This window comes from Equus przewalskii, chromosome 4 (genome assembly GCF_037783145.1).
Source record: "Equus przewalskii isolate Varuska chromosome 4, EquPr2, whole genome shotgun sequence".
In the NCBI taxonomy this organism is placed as follows: domain Eukaryota; kingdom Metazoa; phylum Chordata; class Mammalia; order Perissodactyla; family Equidae; genus Equus; species Equus przewalskii.
The window spans coordinates 3,489,231-3,506,012 of record NC_091834.1 but is presented as its reverse complement, the minus strand read 5'-3'; the positions used below and the strand labels follow the sequence as shown (position 1 = coordinate 3,506,012).

The window sequence follows — 16,782 nt, the reverse complement described above, 5'->3', positions numbered from 1 at the left end:
ACTTTTACGCTTCCTTGACAATGCTAGAACCTTTGAAGACTTTAATTCTATTTACCTTTGCAACTCTTATGCCTTCAAACATATTTTTTAATCCAACTTTTCAAGTTATTCTTGTTGGAAGCATTGGCTTACTGCAGGCTCTTTCGTCTTAGCCCAAAGCCTAGCACATTAGGATGTTAAATTGGAATTTTGGGTAAACACAGACCCTGTGGCCATTCCACCTCAATCATAGTGAGATTTACGGTAAATAGCAAGTAGAACATTTGTTCCAAGTATTGGTGGAAACCTTGATATGATGAATTGGAGGCTCTTAAAACCAGAAAGTCTTGCTTGTATTGATAAAACAATCTCTATTTATTGACCAAATAACCATAAAGAATATTTCTTTAAACAATGATAGGATAAAAATTATCATTACCTTTAATAACCTATTTTGGTGATTCTGGTAGTAAGTAAAGTTAGTCTGTTAAATATGTTTCTAATGCTGAATCAACAAAACATTCCCCTTAAAAGTGAAGAGAAGGTAACCTAAAGAGAAGCACTAAGATAACCTGTCACAAAGAGAAATCCCTCTTAGTGATCTCAAAAACAGTTATACATTGATACAAGTCACCAAATTGGTTCTAAAAGATGACATACTCTAAACAAAATGAAGTTTGTCTCTACAAGAAAATCTGAATTAAGTAAAATAAAAGGGACACATAAGCATAATATAAAATGTAATTCTGCTATTTCTACTTCCAGTTACAACATAAAATATTACAGTGGACCATGGTTCCTGGCATAATAGCCAGAAAAAAATGGATAAACTAAAAATCACATGTTTTTTAAAGACGTATGAGAGTCATGGGAAGTAAATTCCACGAGAGCATAAGCAGAACAGAGATGGGCAGCCTTTTTCCTCCCTGGGACATTTGCCAAGTCTAGGCACGGGCAGGTAGAAGACAGCCTTGCGGTAGAGAGAGAGACTTTGCTGGGGTTAGGCAAAACCAGCTGAGCTTTCAATGACCATGTGGGTTAGCATGACAAATTGGAATGTCGGGGGTTTCTTAATCGAAGACATCAACCTCTCATGTATAATACTACACGTTACATATACCTCTGCATTTATTCATGGCTCCTATCGACTTCCATTTGGCCTTGAGGAGAAATACAACTCGAAATCTACACTTTAATACGGTCCTCTCAGTGACTCAGGGGGTTTTGCTCTCACATTCACCATCATGTTTTAAGTGTTGGAATATTATGAATCCGTAAGGTTATCCTCTTTCTAAACAGAAAACCATTCCCAAGTCTGTGACAACAACAAAAACCTCTAAGCAAGTAAATATGACACTTTCTGTATGGTACATGTTGAGCACAGCACGGTGCAGGTTATCAATCCCAAGGGAGCAGAACACCATGCACCACTTAGCAATCCCAGGGGAGGAGGCCCATTGCATCTTGATACTGGAGTCACAAGGGAAAACACAACACAGTCAAGCACTGGATGGAACAACACTTCACTTACGTAGAGAAGAGACAGAGCAAGGTCAGCTTCAGTAGTGGACATTGGTCCCTCGTAGCCAGCGGGTCTCTCCTGGTGGCCAATTCAGGGTGATTGGCCTATGCTCATTCCTGTCATGCCACAGTGGAAGGAACCCTGACCCCTCTCTTGTGGAGCATGAAAGCTGAAAGCCGGGGGTGTGCCTGAGGGCCATTGACACGCATGCTCAAGCAGAACAAAGGAACACTCCTTGTGCCTGAACAGGGAAAGATAGTCCCACAGCAGGTGATACGCCGAGCACAGGCTGTGTGGTGAGGAACGGTTCCAGGCCCAAAGCCCGTTCTTGTGTGGCCAAGTGGGGGTGGAAAGGCTGCATGCAGAAGACTGCCTTTCCCACTAGTACAATTCCCCTTATTTGTAGTTTCCTGGAAGTTTCATCTCTCTTTGCTCTGGTTTAGAATGGATCTGCATTTTTCTCTCTTCATGACTCATTTCCAATGTTCACAGCAATTGGGACAACATGCTGTATTGATGAGAGCATCAGCTTTGAATCAGGCAGAGTCAGGGTTAAATCCTCCGTCCATTGAGCTCCTTCTGATGTTGGGCATTTCCAAACCTTTGAACTGGAATTTTTGCAAGGAATGAAAGTGTAAAGGCTGTGGTACCCGGAAGATGGTACCAAGAAGGAAAGGTTGCTTTCCTTCCTTTATGCGTGTGACCTTTTTCAAAGGTTAAAGAAAATTTTATAGTTAGGATAAGACTGTGAGTATGGTATTTCATTCCTGTGGAGACGAGTGTGCCATCAGGCCCTATTAATAAACCTCAGAGATGTGTCTCAGTCCCCACTGGGCATCATCTGGCTGACTGCAGCTGCCCACCAGCTTTCTCCCCTGGTTGTATTCCTTCCACGTCCAGTCTATCCTCCATTTTGCTACCAAATTAATATTCTTAAGGGATGCTTTCATGTGTCACTCACCTGCTCAAGACATTCAATGTTCCTTGTTTCACATAATCGTAGAATGAAAGAACTGAGAGGAGTCATAAAGATCTAGGGAAGGCAAATAGGTTTCATCTCAAATACCAGCTCCCTTCAGCTGGTGGTAGCTCCTTGTAAATGACCATGTTACAAAGGATTCTGAGACTCATTGCTGGCTTACCAGCTCTGTCATTGATTGCTGATGGCTGCCTCAGCTGTAGAATGCAGATGACAGCACATATGCCATGCATTTCCTATTCCTGATCATCTTCTACCTTTACCTGATTCTTGTGGTGTATCTTCATATTCTACGTAATATGCTTATAATGCTACTCTTTGTATTTTCAGTTTCAGACCTGACTTTTTTACTTCTCACTATAAAAGATGAGAAGTAAGCTTTTTTTATAGCCCTGTTCAGCACACACATTTCTTGTCCCTCCTTACACTGAATAGCCTTGTGTCATAATTTTGGCCAGTTCCAAATTTGATGTTTACATTATTATGAAGATGTAAAGGCTATTCACACCTGAGTCATGTAACATTATATAATTACTTCATCCTTACAAAAGTTTATGTCCCCAGGAATTTATAAATATCTTGGTTTTTTCGTTTGTAGTTTTCTGTCTGTGTACTTATTAGTTCAGCCCCAAGCTGTCCTGTAATTGTATAAATTTCTCAGTACGTTGAAATACATTTGGTAGTCTGTTCATTTAATCTTCTTGAAGAAAGCTCTTCTGAGACTTGTCAATGACTTCTGACCAAAGACCACTAGGCACACATCTGTAGCTGCATGAGTTGAGTTTGTTACTCATTGCAGCAAGGGGGATCACTCACCCTGGGGAAGGGTAGAGTATCTCAGTAGAGGGTATAGAAAGGACTTAAAAGATTGGGGCTTGTGTATATGACTTGGGGGATAGTTTAAGGAAATAGGACTTTGCCGTGGATTTGGGTGTTGTCAGAAAGTGAGAGTAATTCTATGGTTGAGTATCTTAATAAATCTCATCTGGAAAGAGAAAAGACTAGATGGAGGCTAAAGCTGAAATTGGTAGGGAAGACTGTGAGATGGGGATATACGGTATTTTGTGGCTTGGACAATGTTCATGTTTTTGTCTGTGATCAAACACAGATACAGAGTGGTCTTGTTTTTGTCTATGATCATGGAGTGGTCTTGTCTCACGGTGATTTTCTGTGAAATTGTTTGTGGTTGACAGGAGAACACCAAGGCCTAGCTGTGAGTGCCAGGTCAGCTCCTGGATGTCAGGGCTGCTTTTCCTTTTCAGCCTCCTGATCTGTTACAAGCTGGTCTCATTTCTCTCTGTCTGTACTCCCCGCTTTTATCTTAGGAGTCTTGCTCCATCATCCTGGTGACTCCCTTCACCCCTCTCCTATGTTGGATCCCCTAAATTTCATGGATCTCTTCTATTTCTCTCTTGGCTTACTCTCATTTTGTGGGAGGAACACGCCTTCCAGTAGCTTCCTGAGAAAAGGTGAATGGAAAGTAAGTTTTTAAGCCCTCGTGCATCAGAAAATGCATGTCAGAACACCTTGATGTCAGAAAATACTTTTTCCTCACTGTAGCCTCACAGATAATTGATAATTTAACTGGATATGGAATTTTAGGTTGGAAATCGGTTTCCCTCTTGATGAAGGCATTGATCAATTGTCTTTTAGCTTCTGGAGTCACTATTAAGAAACTTGGTGTCATTCTGATTCTTGACCTTTTATTTGAAACTAATTTGTTGTTTGGTTTTTTTCTCCATGCTGGAACCTTGTAGGACCTTTTACTTGCCTCCAGAATTTTTAAATTTCATGATGTTGTTCCCACTTGTGGCTCTTCTATTTTTATCCATTGTGCTGGACACTTCGTGAGCTCTTTGGATGTAGAAACTTATGTCCTTCAGTTCTGAGAATTTGTCTTGAATAATTTCTTTAATTGTGGCCACTCTCTTTTCTTGTTCTCTTTCTGGGACTCCTATTATCCGGATGTTGGACCTTCTAACACAGTGTTCTAATTTCTTTGTCTTTTTCTCTTATTTTCCATTCTTTTGTCTTTTGGACTTACTGCAAGGGAGATTTCCTCAACTTTTTCTTTTAATCCTTCTATTTAATCATTCATTCTGCTCTCATATTTTAAATTTGCATGAGCTCTTTTTTTCCTCTGAATTCTTCTTTTTTATAGTATCTTTATTCTTACCTCATATCTTCTCTTATCTAACTGAGGATATTAATGATAGTTTCTTTTTATTTTTTTCTCTCTGCATAGACTTCTTTTTTTTTCAAGTTATATTTTCCTGTTTTTTGTTTGTTTTCTTATTTGTTGTTTGTTTTTGTCTCTTTCTTATTAGAATCTTTCCTCAAGGATCTGGTGATCTTAAGCTGTCTGCTTATATTTAAGAGCGGGATACTGTAAAGCTAATTGGTTGCTGTTTCTGATGATGAGGCTTGCCGCTATAGAGTGATCTGGCTGGAGAGATACAGATAGATAGATAGATATGGAATATATAAGGAATAGCCCTTGACCAAAGAGGAGATTGCAGTAGAATGCTCAATCTACTGCAAAAATCAGTATTTTATAGAATATAAAAGTAACAGAAATGAAAATGTACTAAAATCCTCTTCCTTCATTGATTTCAAGAAAAATCTGTTATTGTCCTAGTACAGTTCTGGTGAGAGACTAACTTCCTCTTTGACCTCATGACTTATAATTAGCCTGGCCACAGTCCTAAGCTGGCTGACAGTACTTGAAAACAGGAGAGGGTCAGGCCAGTCACTCCAAGCCTGAGTGGACATTTCGGACTTGCGTGCAGTCCAGAAAGGAGAGAGATGAAAGGTGAGCACCAAGGGCTCCGGCTGTTCTTCAGCGTTCGTTTCCCCCCAGAGACAGTTGTTTGATTCTCCTGTGACCTTTGACCAGAGAGACTCTCCCAGAAATTCAAGCCATAAACCTCATGAAATTTCGGAATATTTTAGAAAAATATCAAAACGTTGAAGAAACTGAGGTTAACCAATATCAAATAACTGGGATGTTTACAGCAACAGAATAAAGTCTCATTTCTTTTTTCTTTTTTTTTTAAAGATTTTATTTTTTTTTCCTTTTTCTCCCCAAAGCCCCCGGTACATAGTTGTTTATTCTTAGTTGTGGGTCCTTCTAGTTGTGGCATGTGGGACGCTGCCTCAGCATGGCTCAATGAGCAGTGCCATGTACATGCCCAGGATTCAAACTGATGAAACACTGGCTGCCTACAGTGGAGCATGTGAACTTAACCACTTGGCCACGGGGCCGGCCCCAAGGTCTCATTTCTTAACTCTTATGAAAGTTACTGATATTTGCTCATACACTGAACATGTCAGGAAGAACAGACACCAAACTATTAACAGTGACTCCTGGGGAGGAGCATTTGAAGTAGAGGTTGGGAGCAGATGATGTTTAGTTTCTTCCTGTACATACTTTTGTATTGTTTGGTTGGTTATAATAAACACATTATTTTTTTAAGTATGAAATACTACTCTATAAAAACCAAAACAAAGAACTAAAATAAGTAAGCTTACAAAAACTGCTGATATATGCAACGTGGGGTTCAAAAGTAATGGTAAATTACTTTACCTCAATATTAGAACATAATTAGAACTGTGACATTTGATAGATTTTCTTTTTCCTCCTCCATTAGTGGAAAGTTCAGCATAACTCCAGTGCCTTTTCCAGATGACCTTAGGAAAATTTCCTCCAGAGGATTTATCAGTTAGGTCTACAGTTTGGCTGCAAGAAATAACAGAAACTCAATTATGGTGATTTAACTAAATAGGGGCTTGTTTTGTCACATAATAAAAAGTCCAGAGGTAGGCACACCAGGTATTTTCACATAATGAAAAGTCCAGGATCCTCTTAGCTCTTTCTTCGGTCATCCTTAACATGTTTATTTTTTCCACAAGGTCACAAGATGGCCATTCCACCTTTAGGCACAAGATTACACAAAAGTGGGCTAGGGCAGAGTGCAAAAGGTATATGGCAGCTGCCTTGGCCGACTGTCTTTTTATCGGGAAAACAGTCACGTTCCCAGGAGCCCCATCCGGGAGGTTTCCACTTCACTCCATTGGCCCCTCCTGGCTTCCGTGGTCACCTGCAGCTGCAGAGGCATCTGAGGACCCCTGGGTGACTTGCAGCTCTGAATAAAACAGGGGTTCTGCTGGTAAAGTCAAAGTGGAGGGTCATATTGGCTAGACAACCAGCAGGCTCTGCTACCAATGGTTCACCTTGTCTCCCCTTCCACAAATCAAGCATCCTTAATTCCTGACTAAAACTGGAGGATTGGGTTTATGGAGAATTGAGAAAGGTGCCAGAGAAGCAGCTAGCCAGAGTTCAAAAATGAATGCAACTCATTGAATTCGCAAATGCAATGCGATGCAGTATGTTTGTAATTCAAAACACTGGAAATAACCTAGATGTCTGAGACCTGAAATTAGGAGAATTTGTTGGGAGCCTTTAGTTGACTGAATAGCTGGTGAGAATGCTCTTGTCGTATCTTCTATGAAAACCCTATACACTTCCCTGGTCCCAGTTAGTGTTCATGTACAGATTTACCTTCAGTTGGGAGCAAAGTATTTGGAGCAGCCCACTCCTGGGCACCTGTGGCAGAGAACCAGAGACCAGGGTGCTTGCTGGACTTACTCTGTCCAGGAAGAATTAACTCCACTCTCCAGAAAGAGAAACCAAACGCTTCCTTGCTGACTTCTTAACTCTTCCGTGAAATCTTCCTCGATTATCCAAGTCTATGCTGAACTCTCCCTTTTCTGCCCTGCCATAGCAGTTATCTGTTCAGCAATCACAAATTCTCTATATTGTTATATGGCTTTCACAAGACCAGGTCTTGTCTTCTTAAGTCCAGTGTGTGCTTCTCCACAACCAGCTCTCCATGGACAGCAGAACATGGCTGGGCATCTGAGGGTACAGAAGGTGCTACCGAAGACGCACAGGCTCATGGATGTTGGAGCATCCAAAGATACACTTTAGCTGCTTTGAAAGAGCAGCATGAACCTCACAAAAGTGACCTTTAAATCACTAAGCAGTATGATCTACCCTTCTTGGGACAAATTTTAGCCAATATTCAGCCTTGGTGCTTAGAAGTGTGTGCTGTCACAGAAGGAAAATGAACCGCGTCACACTGGACTCATGTGCTTTTGGTATAAAGGTCCAACTCTAGACCCGCTCAGAATCAGGTATGCTGTCAGCACCCCGAGATAACCCTTCCTGTATCCTCGGATGGTACCCCTTCCGCCATCGGCTGCCAAGTGTCCACCTCATCTCTGCTCTCTTCTCCATCATAAAGAGTCTGACAAGCTCATTCCTAGTAAGGTAGCAAAGACTGACGATGGCATGTTGCCCTCTCCCAGAAGCACTTTAACAGAGGACGAAGTGCAAGCCAGTACAATAGGAATGTAATGGTGGAATTTCAGGTATCAACAAAAGAGGTTAAGAGGCTTTTTTGTATAAGAACTTTCTAGCTACTCAACCTACTACTACATCAGAGTAGCCAACTATTCCCAGTGTTATTTAATCAATATCTCCTATTTTTTTCTTTAATCTATAGGATTTCATAAATGAGTTCACATTTTATAAGAATAATAAATGTCATTTATTTGCATGTTTCCAAAGTGCTGAATCATGGGTTAGAGAGGCGGTAAAATACAGTGTTAAGATGGTGGGCTCTGAGCCTGACTGCCTGGGTTTCCACCTACATCCCTGAGGCAAGCTGCTTAAATGTCTCTGCTCCTCATTCTCCTCATCTGTACAATTGGAGGTAATAATGTTACCTACCTCAAGGGGTTATTGTGAGGATTAAATAAGGTCATACATATAAGCACTCAGAACCTTGCCTGGCACACAGTCAGTGCTCTATAAATGTTAGCCGTTATTAATAAGACTTATTTTATTTCCAAATGAATGCGAAATAGAATTATTTGCAGCTGGTGAATTATGGATTTTTAACGGGTCTTCCTATTTAGTTTCCCATAAATTTATAAAGAAGATTCAGCATAATAGGCAGTTCCAATAAGATTGAGAATCAGGAGTTGCCCACCATTTTCAAAAGGTACGTGATGGAGTGGGTACGTGACATTGGAGATTTCTTTCTTGTATAAATACCTGCTTTAAATTTTGATTTCCAGATGGAAGCTATCCCTAAAGATGACACTACAGTATCTGAGAGACGCAGAGAACTCCACAAGGAAGTTGAAGTAGCTAAGAGGAATTTGACCCAACAGGTTAATAACAACTCTCATTTAAGCTTCTATCTCAGAATGATTAATATGAAGTTCTGTTTGTGACTGTGTTCCATGACACCTCATCAGTAGCAAAGTCATCAAGGAGAGAAGGATCCTACTCGCTGTGGGTCTGTTTCTTCATCTCAAGGTCCACTTCAACCCCATGTTAAATTTGGGGGAAAAGGATGTATTTGAACCAGCAAAAACTATACGAACTCATGAGACTTTAAAAATAAAAGGGCTATTGATTATATTAAAAATAAACAATAACTGTTTTATTTCACCAATGTCTAATTTAAAATGTTTAAATTTTGTTTATTCAAGCCACTCTCAAAGTATTTTAAAACACGCTCTTATTTCTCTTCAAAAAGTTACTTGAAAATAGACTCTGAATCTGAAAAAGTTCTACCATGTTACATGTGTTACCATGTTTGCATATTCTTTTATAAGATAAAGAGAGTACTTGGAGCTAAGGCAGTAGAGTTATTGTGTGTTTTAATGAAATAAATTTTACACATGAAATAAAAAAGTAGTCTAAGATACCTTAGTGTGTTCTTTCAAACAAATAAATTAAAACGTGTTGTATTTATCAAAAGAAAATCCTATCAGAAGCTGAGTCTAAGTTAGTGGAACAGCAACTTGCAGAAGAAAACAAGCTTCTGAAGGAGCAAGAGAACATGCGAGATCTGGTGTTCAACCTCGTCCGACTGACGCAAATCAAAATTGATGAGAAGGAGCAAAAGTCCAAGGACTTCCTGAAAGCTCAGGTGAGCGCGCTTTTGTAACCATCCATTAATGACTGCAGGAGTTCAGGGCAGCCTCGTTTTAACACAATGGTCATTAGAAAGCTGTAATCCTGAGTCTCCTTCAAGGTCCAGTGGCTGTACAGCTGCCCTAAACAAGACTCAATCATGCACTGAAGAATAGTCCCAGGATTCAATTAGCAATAGTCACAGTCTAGAGAGAAAAAGAGCTAGATCTGAGCAGAGGAGCTGAACAGAGGGCAGTGTCACTGAGAGGAGGGCGGGCACCGCCAGGGACCAGCTGACAGCTGCACGGGCTGCAGATATCCATGAGGAGGACCCAGCCCACCTTCCACCGGGATCTGCCTGGGAACAACTCAAAGCGGTAGCATTAGACTGCTATCCCTCCCAGGTTCATCAAGCCATTTGAACCAAAGCCAGACACCCTAAGTTACTGCTTCACCCCGTGACTTTGCTGGGCTCCAACAAAGTACCAGAGCTGACCCAGGGCAACTTCCTGAAACAAAAACAACAATGAAACCAATGGCCAAAACAACCCTCCTGTTGTGCTGGCTAAAACTCTAGAATCATTTATTCCACGTAAGGATTGTGTCCAGACAATATGATATGACATATTACTAAAATAGAACACCTGAATTTACCATAAGGCCCAGATGTTGGCTGTTTCTAAGGGCAACCTTTGTTCTAATTCTGAGCAAGTATTTACATGGGGTAGCACTTCTCCTTGTTCTTCAGAAAGAACTCACTCACATCAGAGCGTTAGTGAGCAATGAGGTTAAATACAGAGATTGCGGAGAAGACTGAAGAGAGCTACGCCGCACCCACAGCACACTCGTCAAATCCCCCAGCTGTTTATTTTCCCTCTTAGAACATTTGAGAAACTAAAAGAAGTTTAGCATGATTGGCACATGGGAAGATGGGGAAAAGGGATGTCAAACAGTGAGACCCGAGAGCAGGAAAAGTCAGACGGTGAAGGTCGCTTAATCCACATTAAGCAGTTGGGACCCTGGTCACGGAGGCTGCGGCAGCCCAGCAGGGTTCATGGGTAGCTGGTGTCAGTAGAGTGAAGAAAGGAGACACAGTGGCCAGGGAGGCATGAGGACCGAAGGCAGCCTTAGAGAATGGGGTTGCTGAGGCTGAGAGCAGGAGCAAAACAAGGAGAGGAGAGGGCGCAGGGACACCTGTCACAAGGACATCCATCTGGTTTATGAATTAGACAACTTTCTTGTTAACCTCCAAAATGGATACATATGTTATCTATGGGTGACTAATCTGTGTAAACCAGACCTCGTCATTAAATGAGCCGATAGCTATGAAAGCACACAACATCTCTTTCTTTTGAAATATGGAAAACAGTAAAGGAAAAATATTGTTTTCCTGAAGTATTCTTAGCGTTGGGAATTAGTCTGTTAACCATTAGCCGTAATCTGTAATTTCCACAGACAACAATCTTATTTTATTTTCACACCTCATCTACATCCCTAAAAAAAGACAAAAAGTGAAGGGAAAAACCAGTGTTGCTTGTCACTCCCAAGGTGGATGACGCTACATTTTTCTATCTGTTGAATTCTTCACACATACAGTTACCTAAGTAATGTTAGTTTCTTCCTGACTCCTGTTCTCACTGAGAACAACGTGAAATTACTCCCCGTCCACCTTGGCGCAGATGCCTGGTTTCTTCCGAGTCCCTGACACCAAGTGGGCTTTGCTCCCACAGTCCTCGAGCGAAGGGTGACGGAAACTATGTCCTCTGGTTTCTTCCAGCAAATTCTTCATCTTTGAGTACGTTTCTTACCCTCGATGAAAGACCCGGTATCTTTATATTTGAAGAACATAACGACTGTATTTGGCACTTGGTGTATTTTTAGGACTTTAGAAATAGACCTGCTATCTTTTAAAATATCCACGTGTAATCTGCATACACCACCTTATGGCTGGTCTCAGGGTGGTGCCTCATTGTGTAGGAAAACACACTCAACATACAACACACTCAAAGAATGGAAAAGTGCTCTAAAATCATGGCTCAGTCTCTCAAAAACACAAAGGACCACAGAGAGTTCAATTCATAACTTTTATCAAAACTTACTACCAATCCTCTCCCCTCATCTACCTTTCACCAACTCCCCACCCACGCAGCCAGCCCAGCCGTGCTGTCCACAGTCACTCTTAGGCTCTCTCAGAAGTTCCCCAAACTTTTCCTCAAGCCCAGCTTGTGCAGGCTCTTTCCTTTTCCTCCTCTCTCTTCTTTCTCTCGCTTAATTAGCCCTTTCTCCTAGTCAATGTGATTCAGTTCAGCTGGCCAGGCATTTTCTGATCGCCCCTTCTCTCTTCTCCCTGATCTGCACAGCCCAGCTGGCCAAGATAGAATTTTCCTAACAGATAGGAAGTATTCATATGATGGTGGTGGTGGGTGTTTTTTTTATTATTATTATTTCACTCATAATTTTTATATTTCAGCAAAAATATAACAGCATTGTTAAGGAGATCAAAGCTAAGGATCTTGAAATCAGGATACATAGGAAGAAAAAACGTGAAATTCATCGGAGGTAAAAGAATTACATGATGATTTATCTAGTTTAGGTGGGGGTAAAAAATGGATTTTAATTTCACAAGTTTCAAAAATACTTGTATTTTCACAGACTCAGAGAGTTTGCTAAACTGTATGACACTATTCGAAATGAAAGAAACAAACTTGTTAACTTACTTCACAAAGCTCACCAGAAAGTAAATGAAATCAAAGAAAGGCATAAAATGATATTAAATGAACTGGAAATTTTAAGAAATAGTGCAGTTACTCAAGAAAGGTAAGTGTTACAATAACTATTGTCCTTTCAAAGGCTTCCCTTCTGATTTATTGAACTCTGAAGTACCCTGGGGATAATAAGTAGAAAAGAACAGACTTCTGCAAGGCTAGAAAAGCCCTTGCTAAAATACTTTCCTTTACAGACAATCCAAGCAGCTGAATGTGATTCCTTCTGCTTCTGCTGTGTGGGAGCCGTATTTTTTTTTTTTTTACGTGAATGAAAAACTATAATATATGACTATGCTTATGATGTTTCTTTCCACTTACCCAATTAGAAAGAGAAGCACAAATTTGATAATTTGCATTTAAAGTTAGAAAACAATCAAACGCTTATTTACTAACATCCCCTGGTTGCAGACTTGAAGCATCTAAGGTGCTTGTGGGAGGCAGGATAGCAGAGTAGTTAAGAGAGGTGGCTTGCTAGACTCAAATCCCAGCCCTGCCACTTACGAGCTGTGTGACCTTGGGTAAGCTGCCTTCCCTCTCTGCGCTCACTTTCCTTACCCATAAAAATAGTCCTTATTTTACAGGACTTTTTAAATATTAAATGAATTAATCCACATAAAAAATAGAAGTTTTCAGCGAGTGTTTTCTTAATTTATTTACCGTGTGGCAAGATCTGTTGGACTCTTTCACTGTATTTGGTCTCTGGTCCACTGAGTCTACACAACCTAATCGTTTTCTGGTGGCCATTATTGCCCAGTTTCCTTTAATAAAGTTATTACAAAATGGCCTCTTGTGTGTCGGGTAGTGAAGGGGTGGGAGTAGAGGGGGGAGGGGATTGGGATGACAAGGAAAATCTAATTTCCTGACCAGGTTCTCATTCTACATGGGGGTAAAATATCATTCATGGAGGCCGTGCATTCCTTCAGCATTTCTTGGGACACTGAGTTGAGTCAGGCACCACCCTGGGTCCAGTGGGTGTCATCAGACATGACCTTCTCCGCCCTCGAGAGAGCACAGTCTCCTGGGGACAGCAGAGCAGTAAATGAATTAGTCTCTTGCTTTGATGAAGCGGGGCAGCAGAGGCTTGGGGCACAAAAGAAAGATGTCCTAAGCCAGAGGGAGGGGGAATCTGAGACCTGGGAAGATTGCAGAAAGCCCTGAAGAGTATCATATGATGAATGTCATGGTTACCCGACTGCTGTCCTTTCACGGGACACGCTCAAGCAACAGCCGCTTTGGTTCTGCTTGTGTTTCGAAAGTCTGCATTGTTTTTAAAGAAACTACGTTGTAGTCTTACCTATTTTCCCATTATTTTTAAAGAAAGCTACAAAATTCTATGCTGAAACATGCCAACAATGTTACCATCAGACAAAGCATGCAAAACGATGTGTGCAAAATTGTAGCAAGACTCCAAGAAATGAAAGAGAAGAAGGAAGCACGCTTAAACAACATTGACAGACTCGCCAACATGATCACGATGATTGAGGAGGAGATGGTGCAGCTTCGCAAAAAATACGAGAAAGCCGTTCAGCATCGAAATGAGAGGTGAAAACCAGGAATCTAACAAGAAAACACACCTCCCAGGGATCCGGTTTGAAAATGTTGCCCCTTTTCTCTCTAGACTTGACAGTGGATGCTGAGGGAGGTTTGAGGTTCGGGTGTCATTAGCCCTTGGAGGAGAGGGGCTGTCTGTTTTGCCTGAAAATAGGAACCTCTGTCCTGGTAAGAGAGACAGGCGCGAGGAGAGATGGGGAAGTGGCTCGCTTGGACAGCAGAGTCTTTCCCAGGCGCCCGTTCGGGATGCCTCTGATACCATCTGGTTCTTTCAGTGTAATTGACGTAAATAAGTCTTTGGATCTTGTTCATTTTTGGGACAGGTTTAGTCTTATTCTGATATTTATTAAGCCATTCTCCCAGTTCATTTTCTCAGCAAGTAAATGAGACCTTTAGGGGTAGCATCATTTCTTCCAGGCTACAATTACGTCATTCATCAGTTACAATTTTAGCAGTTTTCCCAAGCTGCTTGTGCTCTGGGAAATCGAGAATGCAAGATTGTAGCCCCCTATGGTAATTACATCTGGTAGCAGAATCATTTCTTCATCGCACCTTGATCGTGTGCTGTTCTGTATGAGGCTGTGTTCTGTGTAAGGGCTGAACCCTGAACGTACAAAAAGGCAGGAAACCATTGCTGCTGGCTGCTGTCGTCAAGAGAACCAAGAAGATCATGAGAGGGGCCCACGGAAGGCAAATGAGACAAGATATAGAGCTCAGATTAGCTGAACACGACTATGTGCACACGTGTTTTGAGGGAGGAGAGAGAGAAATAGAAGCAATTAAAGATGAACTCTGGGATAACGGATATGCACAGCATGTGGGAAGCACACCACTTTTTCAAAGGGCTGGCAGGTGTTTCTCTGGGGGAAAAAAATTAAAAGTCCTCTTATTTGGCTCCTGGCACAAACCAAAGCATTTAGGCAGCCTGCTCCCAGGCCCCAGTCGGATCTGTGGGTCTGGAGTTAGAAAATTCCGACTTTGTTTTTTCCCTATATTCTCCTCAAAAAGAGGGTTCTCCCCCCGCGCCCCTATCCCTATCAGAAATACTCAAATTAAAAGAACCTTCTGGGCCTGGCAAGTTAAATAGAGCAGAACTGCTGCAGAAACACATTCCCTGGCCCCTGCCTGGGTACTTCTGGCCAGATCTTGGTTGGCAAGTCTGGCCCAAGAAGAGGGTCTGCAGAACATCAGACTATGGGCTCACTTTGTTCATGCACGGGGGTGACATTCTTTCCCAGCCCAGGAAAACCGCTGGGACCTGCACAGATACCGTGGCAGCCAACCACAGAGGCAGCTCAGAGTGCAGGCGCTCAGCAGTCCGCCCTCTCCTCTCCCCAGACAAACTCAGAGTGGGTTTAACTAGAAAGCCCATGGTAAATGTCTGCTGTGTTCTGGAATTATGCAATATTGGTGTGTATTTTGCACCCAAAGCCAGAGGGGCCACAACGACTAGTAAAACAGTGGCCTCAACACCCTCTCAGCCTCTGCCTCTCAATTTGTCCGCAGTGGTGTTCAGCTAATAGAGCGGGAAGAGGAAGTGTGCATCTTCTATGAAAAAGTGAACATCCAAGAGAAGATGAAGCTAAATGGAGAGATTGAAATACATGTCCTGGAAGAGAAGATCCGTTTCCTGAAACTGAAGATTGCTGAGAAGCAAAGACAGATTCACGTGACCCGGAAGTTACTGCCGGCCAAGCAGTCCCTGGACGCAGACCTCGCCGTGCTCCAGATTCAGGTGGGAAACATGCTCGAGAGACACTTCCTGGGACCATTTGCGTTCACTTTTTTCTCCTTTATAAATTTGTAGGTTGCATACGTTCTTACAAGTAAATCAACCATGCCTCTCCTGGTACCCATAAGAACCTGTGAGCTGTGTGTCTTATCTAAAAATGCCTTTGACCGCTGCTCCATGGTGGAATCTGTGCTGCAGGCGTCCGAGCTACAGATGTCTGCTTTTCTGATGAAGCCCTTTCCACCCTTGGAATTTAGACCCTCCCAGATCTGAGCTCCAGCTCAGCTTCCTCATAGCTCAAAACTTCAGTAATCCAGGCTTTCACTACCCTCAGCATAATCATCTTTTGATGCTTGCTGGGGACCACCCAGCTCTCTTATTTTTGGTGCTCTTGCCCTCTGGAGCCAAGACTGTTGTATATGACTAGTTGGCAATCACATATATTAGACTCCTTTTTAACCCCTGTAGTTTCCCTGCAATTTAATGACCCAGCCTCTAACATGGCCTTTGTTAGAGTAGAATAAAACTAAGAAATTTAAACATGAAATAGCAAATAAATAAATAAAACATGAATATAAAGCTACTTTCTTCACATGTCATAATTGCATTTTTTCCTTAATGAAAATGGAAGAAAAAAAATAAACGGAAAAATCTGTGACCTTGGGACTGGCTCAGTGGAGTAGTGGTTAAGTTCACGTGCTCTGCTTCGGCAGCCCAGGGTTTTCAGGTTTGGATCCCAGGTGCAGACGTGGCACCGCTTGTCAAGCCATGCTGTGGCAGTGTCCCACATATAAAGTACAGGAAGATGGGCATGGATGTTAGCTCAGGGCCAAGCTTCCTCACCCACACAGACAAAAAATCTGTGGCCTAAACTTTTTTTCCATTAACTCACTGTAGCAAGAACAAATTTTAACCTCTAACATGTTTTCTAAAATGTCGTTTGCTTTCAGATTTTTTCTGATTGTAAAATTAAGATGTGTTCAGTTAATGAAGTTTTGAAAAAATACAAAAATTTGAAAGAATAAAATAAAATTCTATCCCCAAAATATAATCACTATTAAAATTATCAAAAATCTGGAAGAGATCCTTCTGGTCTTTTTCTAGCGTATGAGTAAATGGTTTCCGTTAGCTCATGCTGTAGACAGAGTTTTGGGTGCTGCTTTTTTAATGTAATCGTGTCGTGGGCACTCACAAGGCGATGTGGAACTGGCTGGTCGGTCTACTTTCGTATTTTATGCCATGTGAGTGTGTGTATGCTAAATA

The 16,782-nt window shown here is 41.7% G+C and overlaps 1 protein-coding gene across 11 annotated transcripts in view; it reads left to right on the top strand.

The window, feature by feature from the left end:
- The window catches only part of CCDC146 (coiled-coil domain containing 146), a 114,927-nt gene that overhangs the window by 89,413 nt on the left and 8,732 nt on the right, over nt 1–16,782 (top strand). For all 11 annotated transcript variants that reach the window (XM_070617020.1, XM_070617023.1, XM_070617021.1 and 8 more), the window contains 6 exons: nt 8,625–8,720; nt 9,317–9,487; nt 11,942–12,030; nt 12,124–12,288; nt 13,554–13,778; nt 15,294–15,522. In XM_070617020.1, the coding sequence (XP_070473121.1) occupies nt 8,625–8,720; nt 9,317–9,487; nt 11,942–12,030; nt 12,124–12,288; nt 13,554–13,778; nt 15,294–15,522 (975 nt within the window). The remainder of the gene's footprint in view (nt 1–8,624; nt 8,721–9,316; nt 9,488–11,941; nt 12,031–12,123; nt 12,289–13,553; nt 13,779–15,293; nt 15,523–16,782) is intronic.